General features: G+C 33.0%; 1 protein-coding gene across 24 annotated transcripts in view; it reads right to left on the reverse strand.

Annotated features, from left to right (window-relative positions):
• The window catches only part of LOC105465538 (triadin), a 408,157-nt gene that overhangs the window by 42,318 nt on the left and 340,933 nt on the right, over positions 1–24,906 (reverse strand). For 19 of the 24 annotated variants that reach the window (XM_071096399.1, XM_071096381.1, XM_071096398.1 and 16 more), the window contains 11 exons: positions 18,954–18,980; positions 18,207–18,236; positions 14,527–14,556; positions 13,239–13,265; positions 12,863–12,910; positions 11,032–11,079; positions 9,759–9,776; positions 7,658–7,702; positions 5,595–5,615; positions 921–947; positions 137–175 (listed from right to left, as the gene is read on the reverse strand). In XM_071096399.1, the coding sequence (XP_070952500.1) occupies positions 137–175; positions 921–947; positions 5,595–5,615; positions 7,658–7,702; positions 9,759–9,776; positions 11,032–11,079; positions 12,863–12,910; positions 13,239–13,265; positions 14,527–14,556; positions 18,207–18,236; positions 18,954–18,980 (360 nt within the window). Of the gene's footprint in view, positions 1–136; positions 176–916; positions 948–5,594; positions 5,616–7,657; positions 7,703–9,758; positions 9,781–11,031; positions 11,080–12,862; positions 12,911–13,238; positions 13,266–14,526; positions 14,557–18,206; positions 18,237–18,953; positions 18,981–24,906 lie in introns of those variants that run through there. The other 5 variants (XM_071096390.1, XM_071096392.1, XM_071096391.1 and 2 more) reach the window with 5 other exon arrangements.

The raw sequence follows: 24,906 nt of genomic DNA on the forward strand, positions 1-24,906 counted from the left end.
ATTATGATATGTGCTATAAAATCAGTGTCTTCATTTTCATCAACTGTTTTTAAATCATGTAATCTGTATAATTTTGTATTTTTGTTCCTGTTTATGTGGCTACTTTGATGTATATATCTTAAAATGTCATCTTTACCTTTACTTTCTTTTTCAGATATTTCAGTTTTCTTCTTCCCTAGGGGGGAAAGAAAAAAAAAAAAAAACAAGAAATCATCATTTTAGAAAACATGACTTTCTTCCTCCTCCTTTTCCTCCTCCTATTTCTTTTTTTCCTCCTCCTATTCCTCTTCTTCATTTTTTGAGACAGAGTCTTTCTATATACCCTCAAATTCCTGGGCTCAACGGATCCTCCCTCCTCACCCTCCTGAGTAGCTCGGTTTACTTACAGGTATGACCCTCTTGCCCACCTCCTCCCCTTTTCTTTTATGCTTTGAAGGGAGAAGCTAGAATAAGCCATGCCTTTGTTAAAAGTTTAAACTAGAAACAACAGGAAAAACAACTACATGTTAAATTTTTACCTTTAGGAAATAAGAATTTGCCTGGCATGATGGATTCATAAGTAAACTAATGAATTAAAGCAATAAAAATGTAACATAATATTTCTAAGCAAAATATGGATCCAGTTTTCAAAGCAGTCTTGGTAAATTGATAATTTTCTTGCTACACCTTTTAGACAAAAGTGAGAAGAAAAACAATATTTAATCGGTGACTTATAAGTTTGTATGTGGTAAAAATGGACATATTGCATCATTTACTCCTTATAACAAGCCTGTAGGGAAGTCATTATGCTGTTCTGTAGAACAGAATATCTGGAATTTGAGGAGCTAAGGGATTTTCTAAATGTTGCACAGCTAGAAACTTAAATTTACATACCGTTTCAACAACTCTATCTTATCTCCTCTGAAAAAGTAAATATTTACCTGATTCTGTGACTTCTGATGTTGCTCCTTTAAAAAAAAAAATGTAGAAATAAAGGAAAAAAAATAAAAGAAAAAGTATAGGTTTTTATTCAGTAGCAAACAATTGAAACTTATCTTCTGATATGTCCTCCCAAATTACAATAGGCACATATACTCAAAATGGCAAGAAAATGTACTAATGCTTAATATTTCTGATAACTGTAACTAGACATCTATTTTAAAAATAGAACAAATATTCAATTAATCTAAAATGGTATATTTAAATATTATAGAATTGGTTAGATAGAATAAATAAGATCTAGTACTTGATAGAACAACAGGATGATTAGAGTCGACAATAATTTAGTGTGCATTTTAAAATAACTAAAATATTAGAATGTTTGTAACACAAAAAATATGATAAATGCTAATGTGATGGATACCCCATTTACTTGCCTATATAAAAATATTTCATGTACCCATAAATACATCAACTTCTAAGTACCTATCAAGTTAAAAATAAAATAAAATGAAATATAAAAAATTGAAAAACATACATGATATAATTAATGAATTCTAAATTCTATGGCTCGTTTTCTTAATTACAAATTATAAATCTGTTACATAAATTTTTAATCTTCATTGATGTATGCAAATATTCATTCATATAATATTTATTAAAGCAGCTTCATTTATAAGATGCTGTTAGAAATGCAGTTGAGTGTGGTCATGGGATGAGATTAAAAGTATAACAAAAACAAACTCAGTTCATGTTGATTACAGTCTGATAAGTGATAGAAGACATAAAATTATATTTGCCTTTTGCCTATGCTCATACAGAACCATGCTTTCTTCTTGTTCCTTCAGTAAATTTACAGATTAATATTTCTAAGTATAACCTGGCAAGTGTTTTTTAAAAAACTTTGTATCACAAATAATTTCAAATAATAACATTTCCAGAAAATAAAAATTCTCTGATAGTTTAAGAAATATCTCTCGTAAAATGTCAATGTTTTCTATAAATGTGATATCAGTTTTATCAGTCTTACATAACTATTTTGGGTAGCTATTTTCAAAATTCAAAAAAAAAATATTTTTAAACAGTGAAGGTATACAATACATAATATTACATAAAAATATAGTATTTTTAAATGGCTTTATAATGATGTTTCATATTAGCATTCTAGTTTTGGTTTTCAACCCTTAATTTTGGTACCAGTGTTCACATTAGTAGCAATAATACAAACTATACTAGAGAATTTCTCCAGCCTCAAGGCTGTACTTAATGTTTGAAATTGGCATTGAATCCATTATGAAGTAAACTGTAGCTGCATTATTAAGGAATCTGTCATGTGTTGTCCAGAAGACAGGTTAGTTCTGGGTATCAAAACATATAAATACAACATCCAGATACACTTTGGATTGAAGTACTCAATTTTTAATCCAGGTTACAGTCTGAGTATTCTAATAGGATTAAATAAACAGTTTTATTGTTTACTATGGCATTTTTATTATTGATTAAAACGTCCAGGAAACCCCAGTGATTTTGAATTACAAAATAAAATGTACCTCAGGGCTTTAAAAAAATTAGAAAATAAAAAGCTAATGTGTTAAAATTAAATAAATTGAGGACATATGTGCTCTTAATTTTTCTTAACCCACATAATAACTGTTAAAGGGTTCTTCATACTGTGTTTATTCAATATGTCTAAACAAACAATTGAAAGTAGACAAGAGAGAGATACAATTACTGGGTTTTTTTTATTGTTGTTTTGTTTTGTTTTTTTTGCACAGGTATTAATTATCATGGTGAATGTGTTAGCAAACCAGGTACATCAACAGAAAACAAGATAAGCATTCCCTCATACGTCCTGGTCCAGTGTCATATACCTAATATGTGCTCAATAAATACATGTTCAAGGATTAATGAGTGGAATACAAGCATACTCATTTTATTGTGCTTCACTTAATTGCAATTCTCAGGTATCACATTTTTTACAAGTTAAAAGTTTGTGGCAACCCCATATGATTAAGCCTATTGGTGTAATTTTTCCAATGGTGTTTGCTTCCTTCTCATTTCCGTGTCTCATTTTGGTGATTCTCACAATATTTCAAATTTTTCATTATTATTATATCTGTTATGGTTGTCTGTGATCAGTGATTTTTGATGTTACTATTGTAATTGTTTTGGTGTGCCACACACCACACCCATATAAGGTGGTAAAACTTAATGAATGTGTGTATTCAGACTGCCATTCACCAGTCCCTCTCACTTTCCTTTAGTCCTCTCTGTTTCCTGAGAGTCAATAGCTTTGAAATTAGACCAGTTAGGAACCTAAAATGGCCTCTTAAGTATTGACAAGAAAGAAAGACTTGCACATCACTCACTTTAAACCAAAAACTAGAAATGATTAAGTTTAGTGAGAAAGGCATGTTGAAAGCTGGGATAGGCTAAAAGTGAGGCCTCACGTACCAAAGAGTTAGCCAAGTTGTGAATGCAAAGAAAATGTTCCTGAAGGAAATTAAATGTTACTCCAGTGAAGACATAAATGCTAATAAAGGGAAACAGCCTTATTGCTGAGACAAAGAAAGTTTTAGTGGGCTGAATAGAAGATCAAAGCAGCTACAACCTTCCCTTAAGCCAAAACCTAATCTATAGCAAGGCCCTAACTCTCTTCAATTCTATGAAGGCTGAGAGACGTGAGGAAGCTGCAGAAGGTAAGTTGGAAGCTAGCAGAGGTTGGTTCATGAAATTTAAGGAATGAAGCCACCTGCATAACGTAAAAGTGCAAGGTGAAACAGCAAATGCTGATTTAGAAGCTGCAGAAAGTTATCCAGATCTAGCTAAGACAATTGACCAAGGTGGCTACAATAAACAATAAGCTTTCAAGGTAGACAAAATAGCCTTCTAGGGAAGATCACTTGAGCCCAGGAATTTGAGGCTGTAGTGAGCTATGATCCCCCACTGTACTCCAACCTGGTGACAGAGTGAGACCCTCTCTTTAAAAGAACAAAAACAACTTAACAAATAGCCTTTTATTGAAAGAAAATGTCACCTAGAATTTTCACAGCTAGAGAGAAAAGTCAGTATCTGACTTCAAATCTTCAAAAGACAGACTGACTCTCTTGTTGGAGGTTAATGAAGCTGGTGACTTGAAGTTGAAGCCAATGCTTATTGACCATTCTGAAAAATTCTAGGTCCTTTAAGAATTATGCTAAATCTACTCTGCCTATGGTCTATCACGGGAATAACAAAATCTAGATGACAGCACATCCGTTTACAGAATGATTTATGGACAGTTTTAAGCCCATTGTTGAGACCTAATGCTAAGAAAAAAGATTCCTTTCAAATATTATGGCTCATTGACAATTCACCTGGTCAATCAAGAGCTCTAATGGAGCTGTACAAGGAGATTAATATTGTTTTCATGCCTGTGAACACAACATCCGTTCTGTAGCCCATGGGACCAAGGAGTAATTTTGACATTCAAGTCTTATTACTTAATAAATACATTTCATATGGCTGTAGGTGTCATATATAGTGAGTCATCTAATGAATCTGTGCAAAGTAAATTGAAAGTCATCTGGAAAGGAATCACCTCTCTAGATGCCATTAAGAACATTTTTGACTCATGAGAGGGAGTCCAAATGTCAGTACCAATAGCAGTTTGAAAGAAATTGATTCCAACTCTTATGAATGACTTTGAGAGGTTCAAGGATTCAGTAGAAGAAGTAACTGCAGATGTGGTGGAAGCAACAAAAGAATTACAAGTGACTGAATTGCTTCAATTTCATGATCAAACTTGAACAGATGAGGAGTTATTTCTCATGGATGAGAAAAGAAAGTTGATACTTGGGATGGAAACTACTCCTGGTGAAGATGTTGTGAACATCGTCAAAATCACAACAAAGGATTTAGAATATTCCGTAAACTTAGCTGATAAAGCAGAAGCCAAGTTGAGATAATTGACTCCAATTTTGAAAGAAGTTCTACTGTGAGTAAAATACTGTCAAATACCCATACAAACTACAGAGAAATCTTTTGTGAAAGAGTCAATGTGCCAAACTTTATTGTTGTCTTATTTTCAGAAATTACCACAACTACCCTAACCTTCAGAAGCCACCACCTTCATCAGTCAGCACCCATCAACATCGAGACAATACCTTTCACCACTAAAAGTATTACAACTTGCTGAAGGTTCAGATGATCACTAACATTATAAGCAGCAAAATACTTTTAAATTAAGCTATGTACATTTTTTAGTCATAATCCTCTTGCACACTTAATAGACTATAGTGTAAACATAACTTTTCTGTGCACTGAGAAAACTAAAAATTGTGTGATTTATTGTGGTGGTCTGAATGAAACCTGCAATATCCCTGAGTTATGCCAGTACAATGACATCTAATTTTCCTTGAATTGCATTTTTTGAGTAACTAAACATCTCTTCATGTGCTTATTGGTCTATGGCTTCTTGCTCTCCCCATTTTCCTTTGGTTGTGCTTTTTGTCTCCAAGGTATGCCTGTACACACAATATCCTTTGTCAACCAGACTCACTTATATGATAATAGTATAATGGCTATTACATTAACAAACACACCATACATTTTAAACTTCATACATAACTCAAAGAAATTGTGAAATTAAGACAATGAAATAGGACATTCTTAAAATTCTAAAATGGTACACTTACTTGGAGTTGGTTTTGGTTTGTCTAAAAAGGAAAAAATAACAAAAGAAAATCAGTGATAATTTTCTATCTATGGGCGATATATCAGCCCTTTATATTTCCTATTTTTGCTTTTTACAGTAAAAATAAGGCTAAATATAACAACAATGAACAGTAGGGAATGCATTTTTAGTAATTTTTAAATCATTCTCCCAATGAGTTTCCCACAGAACAGTAAAGCCTGAAAGTGTGGAATCTTTCTTGGTCTCTTTTTTTATTCCTGTAAATCTCATATTTGATTTGATACAATATTAATGAATGCTCACAAAAATCTCAACTTCTTACTGTTTCTGAAATGACATAAAATATATATTCTACCACAGTCCTTTTAGAATACATATTAATATTAATTTATACTCACAATATTAATTATTAATGTTAATTTATACCAACTCTCCCAATCCAGTATGTTGAACAATAAGGCTCTTTTATAAAATCTCAAGAATGAATCGGTGGTAGGTAAAAAAAATCATAAAGACATTCTATTTTTTTCCAATATAACACGTGTTCTAAAATATATATATATATATATGTGTGTGTGTATATATTTATTTATTTATTTATTTATTTATTTATTTATTTGAGACGGAGTCTCGCTCTGTCGCCCAGGCTGGAGTTCAGTGGCACCATCTCGGCTCACTGCAAGCTCCGCCTCCCGGGTTCACGCCATTCTCCTGCCTCAGCCTCCCGAGTAGCTGGGACTACAGGCGCCCGCCACCTCGCCCGGCTAGTTTTTTGTATTTTTTAGTAGAGACGGGGTTTCACCGTGTTAGCCAGGATGGTCTTGATCTCCTGACCTCGTGATCCGCCCGTCTCGGCCTCCCAAAGTGCTGGGATTACAGGCTTGAGCCACCGCGCCTGGCCTAAAATATATTAACTAAAAGCATTAACTGTGTCACCTTATATCTAAAGTTCTATTTCTTCATAAAAAGTAGAAAAGATTTAGCTATGATTGCAGTTTTGAATCATCCTAAAATTAAGTCAAATAACTAGTATGTTAACTGTTAATGGAGGGAATACAAATTGATACATTTTTGTAGAAAGCAATTAGGAATATCTATACAAATTACATTTAATATACCCTATTACTAAAAAAACAATTCTACTTTAAAGAATTTTTCCCATAAAAATAAAAAAACTAGACATATTGTTAATTAAATTAAGGGAGATCTTTAAAACAACTTTAACATATGTCAGTTAGAGTCTAATTAAGTAAACTATGTACAAATACACAATAAAATAGTGTTTTTATAAAATATTTTATGTGCTGATATAAAAAAAGCTTCAAGATATATTCTGAAATAGAAAAAACTAGTGACAGGATAATTTATAACATGTCAATATTTGTGTAAGAAAAACAAAAGAGGCATATATATATATATATTTGTACAGGTAGATAGATAATGCTAGAAGGATACATTAGGAAATAACAGTGATTACCTATGGAAATTATCAGATATTTTTGAAATGAGAACTGGTAGAATTTAAAAAAAGAGAGAGAGATTTTTGCAGTTAACTTCCTATGTGCCTCAGTGTTTGAACCATATGAAGTGTTACATATTATAAAAACTGAATGACATTTTAAAAGAATTAAGCTAACTTTTAGAATAGGGTAACTTCTCTTTTAAGAGGATATATCAAGCTGAAATTCACAATTTGTGAAATTTAACCTATGTAATTTGATAGGATATTTTAAAATTATCAGCAGTTAATCAACTTCATTAGTATGATAAATTATATTAATATTGACAACAGTGAAATATTGAATATTTTGGAAGGACCTTGTGAATCATGAAAGCAAATCTAATTTGTTAATTTTACTTATCATAATTGCATATTTGGCAATCCATGTTTGATTGACAACAATATTGCCCTTAGGTCAGATAAACTAGATTATACTACAAAACCACAGGACCACACATTACCAGGAAACACAGTGAAAATCACTTGTATGCATTACTTTAATTTTTGAATATAATAAAAACAGTGAACCTAAGACAGAATATAAACCAAAAATGGTAAAACACCTGTTTTTATAGACGGAGGTTCTCTTTCTTGATGTTCAGCTTTTTCTAGAGAAAGAAATCAAATTTCACTGGCAATCTGTGGATTCTTCAGCAAATATTTCTTATTTACATATTTGCAAGTGATCCGCAGTTTACCCAAGAGGCATGCCCCAAAGTCGTTTTCATGTAATTTGAAACAAAGAAAGCATATTGCCATAAAAACACATTATAAACAGGGTTAGGTTAGGTTCATTCTCTGGACACCCAGGAAAAGACATTTTTCTACATTTGGCTGAAAGACAGTATTAGGGTTTTATCTCTTTGGGGGCTGTGTTGAATAAGAGGATAGAATATGGCAAAGAGGAGATAAGAATACTGTTTCATTTGCTGAAAGTTGAGTCATTCTTTGGGGACATTTTTAGTGGATGGTATTTGTCTTTGGCATTTTACCAATTCCTCTTTTTTCCTCTCTGAATCCTAGCTACCTTCTTGCCAGTAAGAAGCAATGCACTGCTGAACAGTAGTTTCTTATTGAAAATTTAAACTATATCCGTTGCATTCCAGAGAGTAACACATTTTGTATTTTTATTGACCTGTACCACCCTCCCTTTCCAGGTTTTCTTAAAACTCTCATAGCTGAATCTCAACTATTCTAGGATACGACAAAATGAAATAAAAATGTATGAATAATAGACATCCCTCTTAGTTCTCTGAAAAATATTTGAATTGAAAATTTTAAAGAGATCATTCTCTTTCATCAAAAGTAGAATTTAAAGTCAACCATACAGGTGGAATATCTTGAATGCGATTGAGAATATCTGTCAATTGAGTAGGACTCCGGAACAGACCAAGTATTACCTCTAATGACCTCTAGGATCAGTTCTTCTGAGCTGTTCTTGATGTTTACTTGTCCTTTCTTTCCCTCACTCCTGAATTTGGAGTTTCTCTAAAATTACTATTTTTCCCCCAAATCATGCACCAATAGTGAAGTAGGTGGGAAGATGTGGGACCCCAGGTGTCATCAGATTAAACAGATATTTGTAAATTAGGAACTGATACCATTCAAGAATAAACTTCCATGAACTGAATTTGCATAAATGTTATAGTAAATAAGCATTCAAAATAAAAGAAAATGCAGAAGCCAAAATTCAAGGTATTAAACTGTTATAACAACATTAAAAATAAATCAAGGGAACAATAATAATATAAAATATATATTCAAAATACAATTCACAGGTTCTAGGATGTGAATATATTCTGATTACAGCCATGCATTTGTGCTATATATCCTAAACCATGTTTATGTATTCCTAAGCTGTGTCACACATTTACCTTTGGGCCTTGTGAAGGTATTTTGCATGCAAGAGCCAGAATATATTTGATCAAAAGCCATTCATGCATTTGTCTAAGCTTATGTTCCACAAATGTACACCATTCAACGATTAACATCACAATTTTGACACAATATTGAATATATTTACTACCACAGTGGGTAAATATTTATGTCTTTCTGAGTCCAAAAGTCATTTTTAAACTCTCCATCACTATACTCTCTGTGTCACACTTGTACAGTGAAACGAAGGATCTTCAAAGTCCACATGTCCATAATTATAATGGACAAATGGCAAAATGTTTATAAATTAAATGGATTTCTAAATGCCAAAGTTTACCTACAGTTTAATTAATGTAGCTTAAAGCAAACAAATTAAAAACAGTATATAGTTCACAACACTGACAACTGTATAACATTTCATTTTCTTTTGTTATTCATTAACATGTGATTAAAAGATTTCCCACCTACCTTAACTTACTGTGAGTGGTATTTCATAGCCCATATGGATTCCCTCTTTTAATAAACAATAGTGACACACTTTTTCTTTTATATAGTTATAGTCATTAATTAGTAGTGAAACACAAGAATGTTAAATCAATGCCATAGCAATAACATTAATTCATCACGAATAACAATTACATAGCAATCACATTAATTTATCATTAATAGTTATTTAGCCACAGGCAACACTGAAAATAACATTTTTCTTTAAAAAAAAAAACTAAGCAAATTGCTAAAGCTGAAATGGTCAAGCAATATTTCTCAGGTGTTATTCTATTCATCTCTTACTTGCTGGCTTGGGCTTGGCTGTGGAGAATGGAGGGAAGCACATGGCATATTGATGAGTACAAACCATGGAAAAACTAACTTTAGTGTTTGTATTTACTTATTCTTAGCTTTAGGTCCCCTTCTTAGCTTAAGCTTAACCTGTTTTCTTTGACCACTAATATTTTACTGTCAGCAAATACATTAATTCAACTGCAAAAATCTAGTAAGACACATGGTATACACATAAAATTTAAAACAATCTATATATTTGAGTCACAAATACATTGAGCTAGCTTCTTCATAATTCCCAAACATCCATACAACTGAATAAGATACTCAGGTGGTCATATTAATACCTCAGGGTACAAATTAAGGGAACATTTACTAAAATTATAAACTTAGGCAGTGGCTGGAATAAAGTACAATGGTCATATAAAGTAATGTGAAAACGGCCTCATGAGATTCTTTCTTTCTGCTGATAAACTAGTCTATAATTTCTATAAATAATTAGATCTCTCCTGAATTCTATTATATTTTTTTCCTCCAAGAAACTATTTAAATCCTTATTATGTGATTATCTCAGGAGAAAAAAAATGTTTCACAGAGTTTTTCTTTTGGAATGATTATTAGTAAGAGATGAGGTTCTCTTCATGGCTGAGGTGGGTAGGATTTCTGTCTTGGAATCAAATAGAGGAAGTTTAGTCACTCAAATGTGAATTGATTTCAAGACTCATAAGTTTTCTTTTTCCTTACAGGAAAAACTTCTGAAATGCAAGAGTATGTATCTTTTCTTTTTCATACGAACTAATGAGACACGGAGTGTTTTCAGTTTAACATTTTATGTTCTGTTGATCATTCTTTAAGGCAGACTTTAAAGTTATATAACCATATCCCTCTCTATGGAGCTTTCATGAAAGTAAATTATTCCAGCTAATTTATAAATAGCAGAAAGTTCCAGACTTCTGTTAAGATTTGAGGAAATGTGGTTTAAAAATAAGATTAAACATCTAAGTATACATGATAATCAATGCATTATATAGATTTTCCCATGAATTACACATAAGCTTAGGTCAATCACACTTAAAGTTATGCTACTCTAGTTATTATTTTTTAATAAAAATTATATTGAACACATTTTTAGTCATTCACAAGAATTCAGAATGTTAGAAATTATGGTACTAAAAGCCTGCACACTTCATTGAAGGGGTGTGTGTGTGTGTCTGCATGCACACATATGCGTGCACCACATAGCATATAATAAGATGTAAAAAAAGATATAAAATACCTTATTTACCTGTTTTTTCTATTGTGACAGCTTTTACCTGCTTGAGAAGTTTTTCTTCTGTGATAGGAAAAAACATTAACACAAGTAGGGAATTTGAATACATCAGTGACATATTTCAACCATGATTTTTATATTCTTTTTGAAATAGTACCAATGCCAAGGAAAACTTGTTGCCTCAATAAAACAAGCAAATAATATCTTCTATTCAAATTGGATGAAAGCACAAAGAAAATCTGTCCAGCTGAAATGTCCTTTGCAGCTATCTTGCTATAGAAGTTTTCCTAACTTAAATTGTTCCCTAACGTGCCAATATGAACCCTATTTTTCGCCTTCACTGTATTTCAGTGTGTTTATCTGCCCATAGGTACTGCTTTATAAAATACATGTTCCCTTTCTATTATTAAATTAGAATAGGAAGAAGCAATTTTTGATCTTCTTGTGCCTATACTTCCCTGGGAACCCAGGAATAGGTGGAGAACCCAAATTTCTTACAGTGTGAAGCTGGGGAAGAACAAAGTTGATACATTTGCTGGATGTCCTCTGTTCTCAGTGATTTTTCATAGTCAAAGATGTTTGCGTCAAAGTGAAGAAATTATTGCCCTGATACTACATGAAATTAAACTTCTCAAGCATTTCGCACTGGGTATGAATTGACTGATCAAATATCCTAAGAAGAAATTTTCACTGGATAACAGAATTTAAAGACCATGATGGTGTAACTGAAGTAAAAGAGTCGTTCCTACGAGACAATGCGTTTGATGTATGCTCAGAGACTAAAGTCTGTCACTTCTCTTTATTTCACCTCAAATTGACTAATATTTGGGACATAAGAAAATAACAGCGTTTCATTTAATGATAAGCTTCTAAAAGTTGTTTCTAACGTTCTGCTTTTGTCAATACAGACAGCTCTTCTCACCTCTCCACACTCCAGCCCTGCTTTCTTTATTCCTATATATTCTGTCGTTGATGTCTAATAGTTTTTTTCATAGCATATGGAAAACAAATCAAGCAGACTAAAATCCATTGTGTACAGATTTTTTAAAGTACAATTTATAAAAGTAAGCAAAGGATTTCCTAAGATTTGCTTAGAAAAAGTATGTTTTTCACTTTTCAAAGATTCTGGCCTAACTATATTCACAACATTGGGTACATAATTCAGCCTGGAATGAAAAATAATATTCTACAGAATAATTGGGGCTTGGGTGGCCTCAAAATTAAATTCATATTTAATTAGCTGAAATAAAAACTTGTTTCTATTCTTAAATAAAAATTAATTCATAACCTTGTTTTGGTAAATTATGTATCTTTTTTTTACAAGCAGAACAAATTAGCTTACTTCTACTTTCTACAAAATGCAAGACCAGGAATAAAAAGAAAAGAAGAAAGAGAAGGAAGGGTGAAGAAAAGAAAGAGTCAGGAGAAGAAGCAGGGAGAAATGTTGATTTCTTCAGCATTTTTGGGACTTGGAGAGTCTAAAATGATCGTATTTGAATAAGCCAATCTGAATTACAAGTTTGGTCAGAATGCCGTGCCCAAATCAGAATAAAACAGCAAGTATAGAGCCCATTCATCTAAGTGCTGGGTGACTATGGTTTTTGTACAAAGCTAACTCTCTGGTGGGAAGGGAAGAGTAGTTGTCCAGTTACATCTCACTGGTTAAGTTCTTCGTACAAAAAAAAAAAAATTCTGAAGATGACTAAAATTGGAGATGGTCTAGAAGCTGATGACTTAAGACATGAATTGTCCCAAATAACTTTAAACTTGCCTCTAAACTCTTACTTCTGCTAAAATTAAACCATTGAGAGATAATTTGAGACTACAAATACCACCTGCAAAATACCTGGTTTACCATGAGAAACAGTCTTTTCTGGTTTCACTATGTCTTGTTCTGAAAATAATAAAAAGAAAATCTTTTTAGGTATTTGGAAGCTGGGAAAATAACTAGCAGATGTTAGCAAATGTGCCCACAGAGAAAAATATTCTGAAACCTTCATATCATCCTTGTTTCTATGTAAAACTTGAAGGTTTTACTTCATGAAAACAATATGCCAAGAATTCTTATTTACAAAATTTTTGAAACTATAGTTTTCAAGGCATAGGCTGTAATAAAGCACGAATATAAAAGTACAGATTAAAAATACATGATTTTGAAAACATTTCAAAATTTTTTGTAAAAAACTCTATATAAGCATAAAAGATAAAATTAATATACATACTGTGTATTTGAACTTTTTCAGATACAGCTAAAAAGAATAAATAAATAACAGATTAAATTACCTGCAAAATGGAGTATTTAACAACAACAAATATAATTGGTTATTGTAAATAGAACTAGGCATAACTAGTTTTAAATAGCATTGGGTTTCTGGTTAAAGTAAAACTGGCAAACATACAAAATGCTTTTATCTGGTAAAACATACCCACCTACAGCAAATAAATATAATCAGGAAAATAATAAAATATAATAAATCATAATAATATTTGTAATGTAACAAGGTTGCTATGAGCCTTGATATATTATAAATATATCACAAGAGCAACTATATCCAAGCTTATAATCAGCTGCCAGGTAAGTTCTGGTGAGAATTCAGGGGCTGAGGTACTATTGAATATATATCTAGATTTTGATTCTTGATTTGTTGATATTGAAGAATCTTGCTAAGTAACCTTTTATAATGAAGAAATAGCTACTATAGAGCCTGAGGGCTTTTTTGAACTTGCCTCAGGTCAATAGCTAGTTGGTACCAGAGGTACGACTTAAACGCTAAATAACAATACAGACTTGGAAAGGTCACCCTTTTTTTTAGATCAACCTTCTAATAAAATGATAACATTTTAGGGACAATCTCTTAATGGGAGCACCCAGGGTTTGGTGCAAATCAGACGTGGGGCACACCCCTAGTTTCAAAATTGATTAACTTGAAAATCCTGGAATAATAACTTATTTTCTGAACTTGATCTATTGAACTGCTTCTTCAGATATTGAGTATAGATAATAATTGCCATGCTGTCTGTTTCTCATAATGATATGATGAAAGTAAAAATCCTATGCTAGTCCTTAGCTCACAATAGATGCTTAATAAATTCTTGCTCTCGTTCCCTTCAAACCACAATAGTCTATAACTTTGTGATTTTATGATTCTGGTATATCACTGGAAATAATTCAGAATTATGAAAACAAAGCCACCAGAATTATGGGAATAAAGCCATAAGTTAAACATGATTATTATTAATTTCATAAAAACCTTAGAAATGTCTAAAGAAACCTGGAGTCTCGGTTGAGATTTATTTAAGGCCATTTTCTAGATGCTTTTGTCTAGGGAATATTTCCATTCTCACCTAATCCAGTACTATAAAATCATGTTGAGCAACGGAGTGGACAAAATAATGAGGAACTTGGAGACTCTGTGCATGTCTCCCTAGTGAGATGTAAGCCTCTTTTAGTACTTAATAAAATAAAGGTAATGTCAACTCTGAATCTACATAAAATAAAGCTCGTGTTACCTGGTTTTGCTTCTTTTTTAATTTGGGGCTCTGAGGGAGAGAAAAGGCAGAAAATTTAAAACCTGAAAACATAAACTAGAATACAAATTAATTTTTAGAAATAACTTTTTTGGTTATCATAATAGTCAGGAGAATTGCTTGAACCCAGGAGGCAGAGGTTTCAGTGAGCTGAGATCATGCCACTGCACTCCAGTTTAGGTGACAGAGTGAGACTCCATCTCAAAAAATATATATATATATTAACTAAAATTTATTCCAGTTTTACGCTGGTTTGTCAATGATGGACTATTAAACACAAAAGAGAAACATGCTTTGCACTTGTCTGTCAAGTTGTTGGTATAGCTAATTCTTTTAAATCTAAATTTTCTACTTTTTTCTAAGATGATTGTTGCAGGAAATGGTTCCAAAGTCAACATAAGACAAATTATTTTAACAACAAGAGTTGGAAGAGACTCTTTGAAATAGCTCTAATTGGGTACTTAGGTGATTTAGCAATTTAGACATACAGTGTTATGGCTCAAATGTGTTCTCCCAAACAATCTGTTGAGTCCTGACCCCCAGTACCTCAGCATGTAACCTTATTTGGATAGAGTTGCTACGTACGTAATTAGTTAAGATAAGATGAGATCATGCTAGAGAAGGGTAGGTTCTTAATCCAATATGACTATTGTCCTTATAAGAAGAGGAGAAGAGACACAAAGAGAGAGACACAAAGAGAGAAGATGACCATGCGATAATAGAGGCAGAGATTGAAGTCATATATCTTCACACCAAGAAACACCGAGGATTGCTAGAAAACACCAGAAGCTAGGAGAAGCAAAGAAATATTCTCCTCTACGGTTTAAAAGGAAGTGTTGCTTTGTCAACACCTTGATTTTTGACTTCTAACCTCCAAAATTGTAAAAGAGAAAAAGTTCTATAGTTTTAAGCAACACAATTTGTGATATTTTATTGTAGCCATCTGAGGAAACTAGTCAAGTTTGGCTTAGGAACATAGGTGCTGCTGAAACAAATACCTACACATGTAAAAGTGGTTTTGAAATTGGGTAATGGGTAGAGGCTCGAAGAATTTTGAGACACTTAATATAGAAAGCCCAGGTTGTTTTTAAGAGACTATTGGCAGAAATATTGACATTAAAGGTTATTCTGATGAGGGCTCAGAAAGAATTCAAGACAGCCATAGAAAAAGCTCTTGTCATTTTAAATGATGCATTTCTGACTTAGTCCATTTTGTGCTGCTATAATAGAACATCACAGACTGGGTAATTTACATGGAACAGAAATATATTTCTTATACTTCTAGAAACTGTGAAGTTTGGGATTAAGGTATTAGCAGGTTTGGTCTCTGGTTCGAAGATGGTGCCTTGCTACTGTGTCCTCCAGAGAGAAGGAATGCTGTATCTTTACAGGGCAAAGGCAAAAGGGGAAGACAGCAGGCTAGTTGAACACCGCATGAAACCTCTTTTACAGGGGCCTTGTTCCCATTCACAAAGGAGGAGCTCTCATGGCCTAATCACCTCTTCAAGGCTCCAGCTCTCAATACTATTTATTCTATTTATTACACAGGTAACACTTAAATTTTGAGAAAATACATTCAAATCATATAGATGTATATTATTATAAGTAGAAGTAGAATGTCGCTAGATAAATGAATTTTAAAGATGAGGTCTCAAGAAAATGAGGAATATATTATTGGCCACTGAAGGAAAGGTAATATTTGTTATAAAGTAGCAGAAAACTTGGATAAATTGTGTTCTTCTGTTAGGTGGAAGGTGGAGATCGTAAGTGAATACTTAAAAATTTAGCTAAGAACATTTTCAAGCAAAGTATGGAAGGTGCAGACTCATTTCTCCTTGTTGTTTATAATAAAATGTGAAAAGAAAGATACACATAAATTGAAGAAGAAAGTGTTAATCAAGTAAGAACTGGCACTTACTGATTTGAAAAATTCTCAGCGTATCTAGACAGTGTGCCATGGAGATAGGGCCAAAGATGGCTGGACAAACTTTTGCTAAAGAGATTAGATGTATGACTCATGGAGCCACTTTGGCAGAAGACAGAAATAGAGATGTGGTTATCCAGGAAAGATCTGTGGAGGACCCTCTTATCTAATAGTTTAGATGCCCCATGAATTAATTATGATACTAGTCAGGTTTTCGAGAATTTTAAAGAAGCAAAAACAATGCCAGCCTGGACAAAAGGGAAAGAGGCATGATAAAATGAAGGGATAATGACTCTAAGAGAAGAGCCATGAATTCAAACGCCTGGATTGATGGGACCTCCTGTGGCAGACAAGGCAGGGCTCTCGGCTTGCTGAGCTAAGAGGGCAGGGCCACTGTTCCACCAGGCTCAGAGTACAGAGCACTGAGGCAGAGAGAATATTCTCAGGCTTTGAAATATGCTAGGTTTTGGATTTGCTCTAGGACTCAGGACCTCTTTTTATTTTATTGTAATTTCTTCCCTTTAAAATAGGAATGTCCATCCTATACCTGTCTCATCATTTTATTTTGGGAATAAATAATTTGTTCCATGTTTTCACAGGTTTATAGAGAAGAGGAATTTTGCTGAAAGAAGAATCATACTCCAAGTTTCATATATACTGATTTAGATGTTTTAGATAATGAGATTTGGAACTCTTGATTGATATTTAGAAAAAATTTTGGACTTAGAACCATGCTAGAATGGTTACGACTTTTAGAAATGTTGGGATGGTGTGAACGTATTTTGCACCTGTGGAGGACATAAATTTTGGGCCAGCCAGAGAATGGACTGTTAGGGATTTAATTGCGTCTTTCCAAAAGGTATGCTTACATCCTAACCTCCAGTACCTTAAAATATGACCTCGTTTGTAAATAGGGTTATTGCAGATGTAATTAGTTAAGATGTTGTCATAGGGCAGTAGGGTGGATACTTAATCCAATATGGCTGGTGTACTTATTAGAGGAAAAGGGTTTGCAGAGATAGAGACACAAAGGGAGAAGGTTTCCAAGTGATGATGGAGGCAGAGATTAAAAGTGATGCTTCTACAAGCCAAGGAACATCAAGGATTGCTGGAAAACACCAGAAGATGCAAGGAAGAATTCTTCTCTACAGATTTCATGGAAAGCAGGTCCCTTGTGACACCTTTATTTTGGACTGCTACCCTCCAGAACTATGAGAGAATAAATTTCTGTTGTTTTAAGCCACCCAGTTTGTGGAATTTTACTACAGTAGCCCTACAACAATAATACAATTATGAAACTTAAACAAAATTTTAACTGTGTTCAGAGCCAGACAGTTGAGTGTTCTTTTGAAAAAGTTTCTACTGCCTACTGTAGCCTTCAGAAATGTGCATCTGACTGAAAAGCCTCAAAAGAGAGAAGGATGAGAACAGATGTTTTGCTGATTGAATGTCTGTGTCCTACAATAATCAGAGAAAATTTTGGTTTTGTGGGAGTCAATTCAATTAGCCAGTTACTTCTTCTGAACCATATAAATTTCTCAGAGATTTCACCTACGCAAATAGAAATTTTTCTAGAAGTGGGTAGCATAGAGAAATATATATTTTATTAGTTTTTTAAGTTGATCAAGGATAAAATTTGATATAATATTTGTGCTAGGACATGACATTTGCAAAGAGATATTGTGCTATTTATTATAAACATAGAAAGCATATATGTCTATAAATAAAATATACATACCTGGCTTCTCTTCTTTTTTTCCTTGTAGTTCTAAAAATATAGATGAACATTAGTAAAAATGATTATAGAAAGATATTCATTTCCTGTATTCATGTATATTTATTTTTATATAATTATTTTCTATGTTATTCATTGGTTTCAATCTCATATTAACTTTGAAAAGTTAATGTCATATTAACTGTTTTCTTATGATTGTGGCAAACTAGTACATAACAACAAATTCCTCACTATTGATCCCAATAAGAAAAATTTCGAGGGCCAGGCATGGTGACTCATGCCTATAATTTTAGTACTTTGGGAGGTCAGCCAGGTTTGTTGGTGGGTGCCTGTAATCCCAGCTACTGGGGAGGCTGAGGCACAAGAATCACTTGAGCCTGGGAGGCAGAGGTTGCAGTAAGCGGAGATCGCACCACTGCCCACTGCCTGGGCAACAGAGTGAGAGTCTGTCTCAAAAAAAAAAAAAAAATTTTTTTTGGAGAAAATAATGGAAATGTGAGCTGAGATTTTTAAGGACAAGGTGAGGAAAGATACTTCTAGTGAATAAAAGATGAAGGAAAATTTCAGCATAGCATTTTCTCAGAAATACACGGAAGAGAATGAGTACATTGTCTGCACAAAACAAGCCTTTGACTATAAGCAAAATATTCAACATGAAATCAAGATAAATAACAGCATGCATTTAAGATCTGTTTTATGTATGTGTCTACATATGTATGTATTTGTTTTTTGAGCATGCATATAACATACGTGGAGGTTTAGGCTTGACTTCTTTGCCTAGAAAAAAATTTTAAAAATTATTAAAGGCTGAGTCATATCATTCTTATAAAATTGACTTTATTGAATATGATATAATATTATATATTTGAAAATAGAAATCAAACAATATAGACTCCACCTATCCTTTTTTGTCAAAATTCTATAGAATGTGTAACTTATGGCTAAATTCTTCAGTGCAAGATTGACAAACTTTTTCTGTAACAGTTAGATAGTATATATTTTCAGGTTTTAGGCCATATGGTCTCTCACAATTCTTTATTTGTGTGGATATAGAAGTAGCTATAGATAATAATGTAAATAAATATGAGTGACTGTGTTCCAATAAAACTTTATAAAAATTAGTGGCCAGTCTGTGGGCCATTTTGTTAGCCTCTGCTCTATTCATGGTCAATTTTAATTTTCTGTCTTTTTTACATCAACAAATATTTGAATAGTCAACAATTTTCTCTGATTCTGTTTTCTTGCAAATGCCATCTAGTACCTGTCCATCACTGTTCAACTCAGCTTTTTAAGGTATATAATCTTTACTTGTTTTTTCTACTTCTCACTCCCAATTCATCATTAATTGACTATAATCTAGTTTCTAGCTCCACCATTCTATGTATTAGTCTTTCTGGTCACCAATTTTCTGTTACTTTCCAAGACTAATGAACACATTTGACCATATTGATCACTTTCCCTTTGCTTTTAAATTCTTGTTCACTTGACTTTTGGGAAAGGTAAACATAATATGTATGCTCTACTGTAATGGGATAAATATTAATACTGCCTTCTTTTAATTTCAAACCTATCCTAGTGACTTTTTCTTTTAGCAAAGATAACATAACAGAGGTCTAATTAGTCCTCATACTGGAAACTAAGGAAAACAGACAAAATATATAAAACAATGATTTTAAAGATATTGAACATCAGACAACAAAGAACAGTGATAATTTAGTGATGGGAAACAAATCAGATGTACCCTGTGATTGCTTCTGTTTAGTGCTTGGAGAAAGTTACAAGGCCTTAGTGCAGCAATGAGTTGCCTAGCAACTCAGCCTAGGCAAATTGCTGAACTTATAAGATGGAGTTGGGAGTCTGGAAAGGCCAAGACAGTTAGTGATCACAGGTCAGTGTAAGGTAGAGTATTAGAACACAAAATACGTGTGACAGTTACTGCATAGTTTCTTTGACTTGGGTTGCAAATTTACCTCTCATCTTTCTGATATTCAGGCGAAAACAAAAAGCACAAATGTTAATTTACGATGTTCTTAAGATATAAATACTTACTTTGTTTAAGAGAAGCAGAGTAATCACTGGCAATGATAACTGAGATAAATTTGTTTCCTGGGTTCTCAGAACAAAAGGCTGTATAATGTAAATACCAGCCTCAGTATTATTTTTACCTTAATATGTAATGGTTTTTATAGAACTCCACCTATTGTTCTCAACATGCACCAGAGATGCTATACAAAACACAGTTCAATAAGAAAAAAGTCACTTTGAGCCCAATAAATGGGATTTAGGGACACAGCTATGTGTTCTGGCTAAATGTAAGGATAAAATCAAGGTTACAGAGATTCTCTCCAGTGGTATTGGAAAGGACAAATAGTCATATTTCTTTCTGAGAATCTAACACGTGTATTGACACAAGCCTCTAAGAAACATGAATGGAAACACCAAAAAACCCTAAAACACACGTACAATTGTGTGAAAATATATATGTTCAGTTGTGCTCTTAAAGCCCAACTAGATTAAGATAACGTTGACTTAATAGTTCTGCTATTTATAAAACCAAGTTGTGATAAATACAGGACAACTGCCTATTCCCACAAAGCTGTCTAATTATAAAATTTGGGTTTCAAGTTAGTTGTCCACATGCCATGTCCTATATCAGCCTCATCAGCATTCACATAACATCTTTCTAGTTATTCTTTCTCTTTATACTATCTGTTAGAAGCTGACTTCTGTCTCCCAAAATATATGTGAAAGTCCAGACGCCCAGTACCTTATGAATGTGACCTTGTGTGGAAATAGAGTATTCGCAGTTATAATTAAACTAGGATGAGATCATTAGGCTGGGCCCTAATCCAATATGACTAGTGTTCTGATCAAAAGAGGAAAAGAGATACAGAGACGGACAAACATAGAGGGAATGTAATATGAAGACACACAGAGAGAACACCGCGTGACAACAGAGGCAGAGACTGGAGCATGGGAGTGATGCATCTACAGGCTCAGTTCCAGAATTTATATATGTATCAATAGTCAGAGGTCTACAATGAACCTAGGTCTATATAGTTTAGCGTGTTAACAATTCTAGCTCTGTAGTCATTATTGAATAATGTCAATAAAGGCTTTTACATAATCTGTTTTATACCAAATTTCTTCCTAAGATGATTGTTTAACAGTGATCAACGGTGAAATAATTTTATAATCTTTCTGATCCACATGTCTGTAAATAGATTTAACATATTTTAACAGATATTTGTCAAATTACTATATTAATTCATTCATAAATTTTCTGTCTTATATTTACATTAAACTTTATAACTACCTCTACAATGTAAGAGAAATATATCAAAAACCAATCAAAAGTGCCCTAAAGCCTACATATTATGTGGTTTAGAATTTTCATTGTAAAAGTAGAAAAAAGTAAACTTTCCAAATACATAATTTGGTTAATTATATCACAGAAACTGCTTTATTATTAGATCAAATGAGGAAATTGTCCTGTTCCTCAACAGAGATTTATTATATTTTAATTTTGTCAAGACAATGTAGGTTATTATCATAAAATTTGACTTTTGTAAAATTTATAAGTGTAATATTATTTGGGGCATACAACACACATACAGGTCTTCACTGGAAAAATTTTTACTTAGATAATCTTATAAAGACTCATTAAATAAGTCCATTAAAGTTTAATACAAGATAATAATTTGATGTAAGAGCAGCAGGACCTTATAAATTTTATAATGCAAAATGAAAGCATTTTAAAACTTAAAAGATCCTAGAAATCATCTGGAATTGCTTTTTTGATAAGCCACAAAACAAGTCTTTAAAAATTTCAGAAAACCAAAATGATAACAAGTACTCTTTCAGACCACAGTGGAATAAAATTGGAATTCACTTCTAAAAGGAACCTTCAAAACCATGAAAATACATGGAAATTAAATAACATGCTTCTGAATGATCATTGGGTCAACAATGAAATCAAGATGGACATTTAAAAATTCTTTGAACTCAATGATAATAGTGAAACCAGCTATTAAAAACTCTGTGAAACAGCGAAGGCGGTGATAAGAGGAAAGCTCATAGCCTTAAATGCCTACATCAGAAAGTCTGAAAGAGCACAAATAGACAATCTAAGGTTACACTTCAAGGAACTATAGAAACAAGAACAAACCAAACCCAAACCCAAACCCAAACCCAGCAGAAGAAAATAAATAACCAACATCAGAACAGAACTAAGCGAAATTGAAACAAACAAAAAACATATAAAAGATAAATGAAACAAAAAGATGGTTCTTTGAAAAGATAAATAAGATTAACCAAGGAAAGAAGAGAGAAGATCCAAATAAACTCAATTAGATACAAAATGGGAGATATTACAACTGACACCACAAAAATATGAAAGATTATTCAAGACTACTATGAACACCTTTAAACACATAAGCTAGAAAACCTAGATGAGATGAATAAATTCCTGGAAATATGCAACCCTCCTAGCTTAAATCAGGAAGAATTAGAAACCTCCAACAGATCAATAACAAGCAGCAGCGAGATTGAAATGGTAATAAAAAAATTACCAATGAAAAAAAAATTACAGGACCAGAAAGATTCACAGCAGAATTCTATCAGGCATTTAAAGGAGAATTGGTACTGATTCTGTTGACATAATTCCACAAGATAAAGAGGAAAGCCACCCTAAATCATTGTATGAAGCCAGCATCACCCCAATACAAACAAGAAAGGGACATAACAAAAAAAGAATACTACAGATCAATATTCCTGATGAACATAGATGCAAAAAATCCTTACTAAAATGCTAGCTAACCAAATCCAACAGCATATCAAAAAGATAATCCACCATGATCACGTGTGTTTCATACCAGGGATGCAGGGATGGTTTAACATATGCAAGTTAATAAATATGATATACCAAATAAACCGAATTAAAAGCAAAAATCACATGATCACCTGAATGGACACAGAAAAAGCATTTGACAAAAAGCAGCATCACTTTCTGATTAAAACCCTCAGCAAAATTGGCATACAATCCTAAATGTAACAAAAGCCATCTACCACAAACCCACAGCCAACGCAACACTGAATGGGAAAATGTTGAAAGCATTCCCTCTGAGAACTGGAATAGGACAAGGATGCCCACTCTCACCACTTCTTTTCGACATAGTACTGGAAATTCTAGCCAGATCAATCAAACAAGATAAAGAAATAAAGGACATTCAAATTGGTAAAGAGGAAGTCAAACTGTCGCTGTTTGCCGATGATAAAATTGTACACCCAGAAAACCCTAAAGACTTCTTCCAAAAGCCCCTAGAACTGATAAATGAATTCAGCAAAGTTTGAGGAAACAAAGTTAATGTACACAAATCAGTAGCTCTGCTATATACCAACAGTGATCAAGCTGAGAATGAAATCAAGAACTTAACCTCTTTTACAACAGCTGCAAAAAAGTTAATATACTTAGAAATACACCTAACCAAAGAAGTGAAAGACCTCTACAAGGAAAACTACAAAACACTGCTGAAAGCAATCATAGATGACACAAACGAATGGAAACACATCCTCATGGATGGATAGAATGAGTATTGTGAAAATGACCAGGGTCGAATCAACATGTGAAAATGACGACACTGCCAAAAGCAATCCACAAATTCAATTCAATTCCCATCAAAATACCATCGTTAGTTTTTACAGAACTAGAAAAAAATCCTAAAATTCATATGGAACCATAACAGAGCCACATAGCCAAAGCAAGACTAAGCAAAAAAAAAAAAAAAAAAAAAATCTGGAGGCATCACATTACATGATTTCAAGCTATATTATAAGACCATAATCACCAAAACAGTGTTGTACTGGTATAAAAATAGGCACAAAGACCAATGGAAAAGAACAGAGAACTCCAAACTAAAGCCATATACTTACAGTTTTGCTTTTGACAAAGCAAAGAAAAACATAAAGTGGGGAAAGGACACCCTATTCAACAAATGGTGCTGGGATAATTGGCAAACCACATGTAGGAGAATGAAACTGGATCCTCATTTCTTACCTTCTACAGAAATCAACTCAAGATGCATCAATGACTTAAATCTAAGACCTGAAACTAGAAGATAATATTAGAAAAACTCTTCTAGACATTGGTTTAGGAAAATAATTCATGACCAAGAATCCAAAAGCAAATGCAACAAAAACTAAGATAAATTGATGGGACTTAATTAAACCGAAGAAATTCTGCAGAGCAAAAGGAACAGTCAGCAGAGTAAGCAGACAACCTACAGAGTGGGAGAAAATCTTCACAATCTGTACATCTGACAAAGAAATAACATCCAGAATCTACGACGAACCCAAACAAATTAGCAAGAAAAATAAATCCCATCAAAAAGTGGGTTAAGGACATGAACAAATAACTCTCAAAAGAAGATATATAAATGGCCAGCGAAAATGTGAAAACATGCTCAACATCACTAATGATCAGGAAAATGCAAATGAAAACCACAATGTGATACCCCCTTACTCCTGCAAGAATGGCCTTAATCAAAAAATTAAAAAACAATAGATGTTGTCATGGCTGCAGTGAAAAGGGAACACTTCTACACTGCTGGTGGGAATGTAAGCTTTATAACCACTTTGGAAAACAGTGTGGAGATTTTTTTAAGAACTAAAAGTAGGACTACCATTTGATCCTTTAATTGCACCA

Source organism: Macaca nemestrina, chromosome 5 (assembly GCF_043159975.1).
Source record: "Macaca nemestrina isolate mMacNem1 chromosome 5, mMacNem.hap1, whole genome shotgun sequence".
Taxonomy (NCBI): Eukaryota; Metazoa; Chordata; class Mammalia; order Primates; family Cercopithecidae; genus Macaca; species Macaca nemestrina.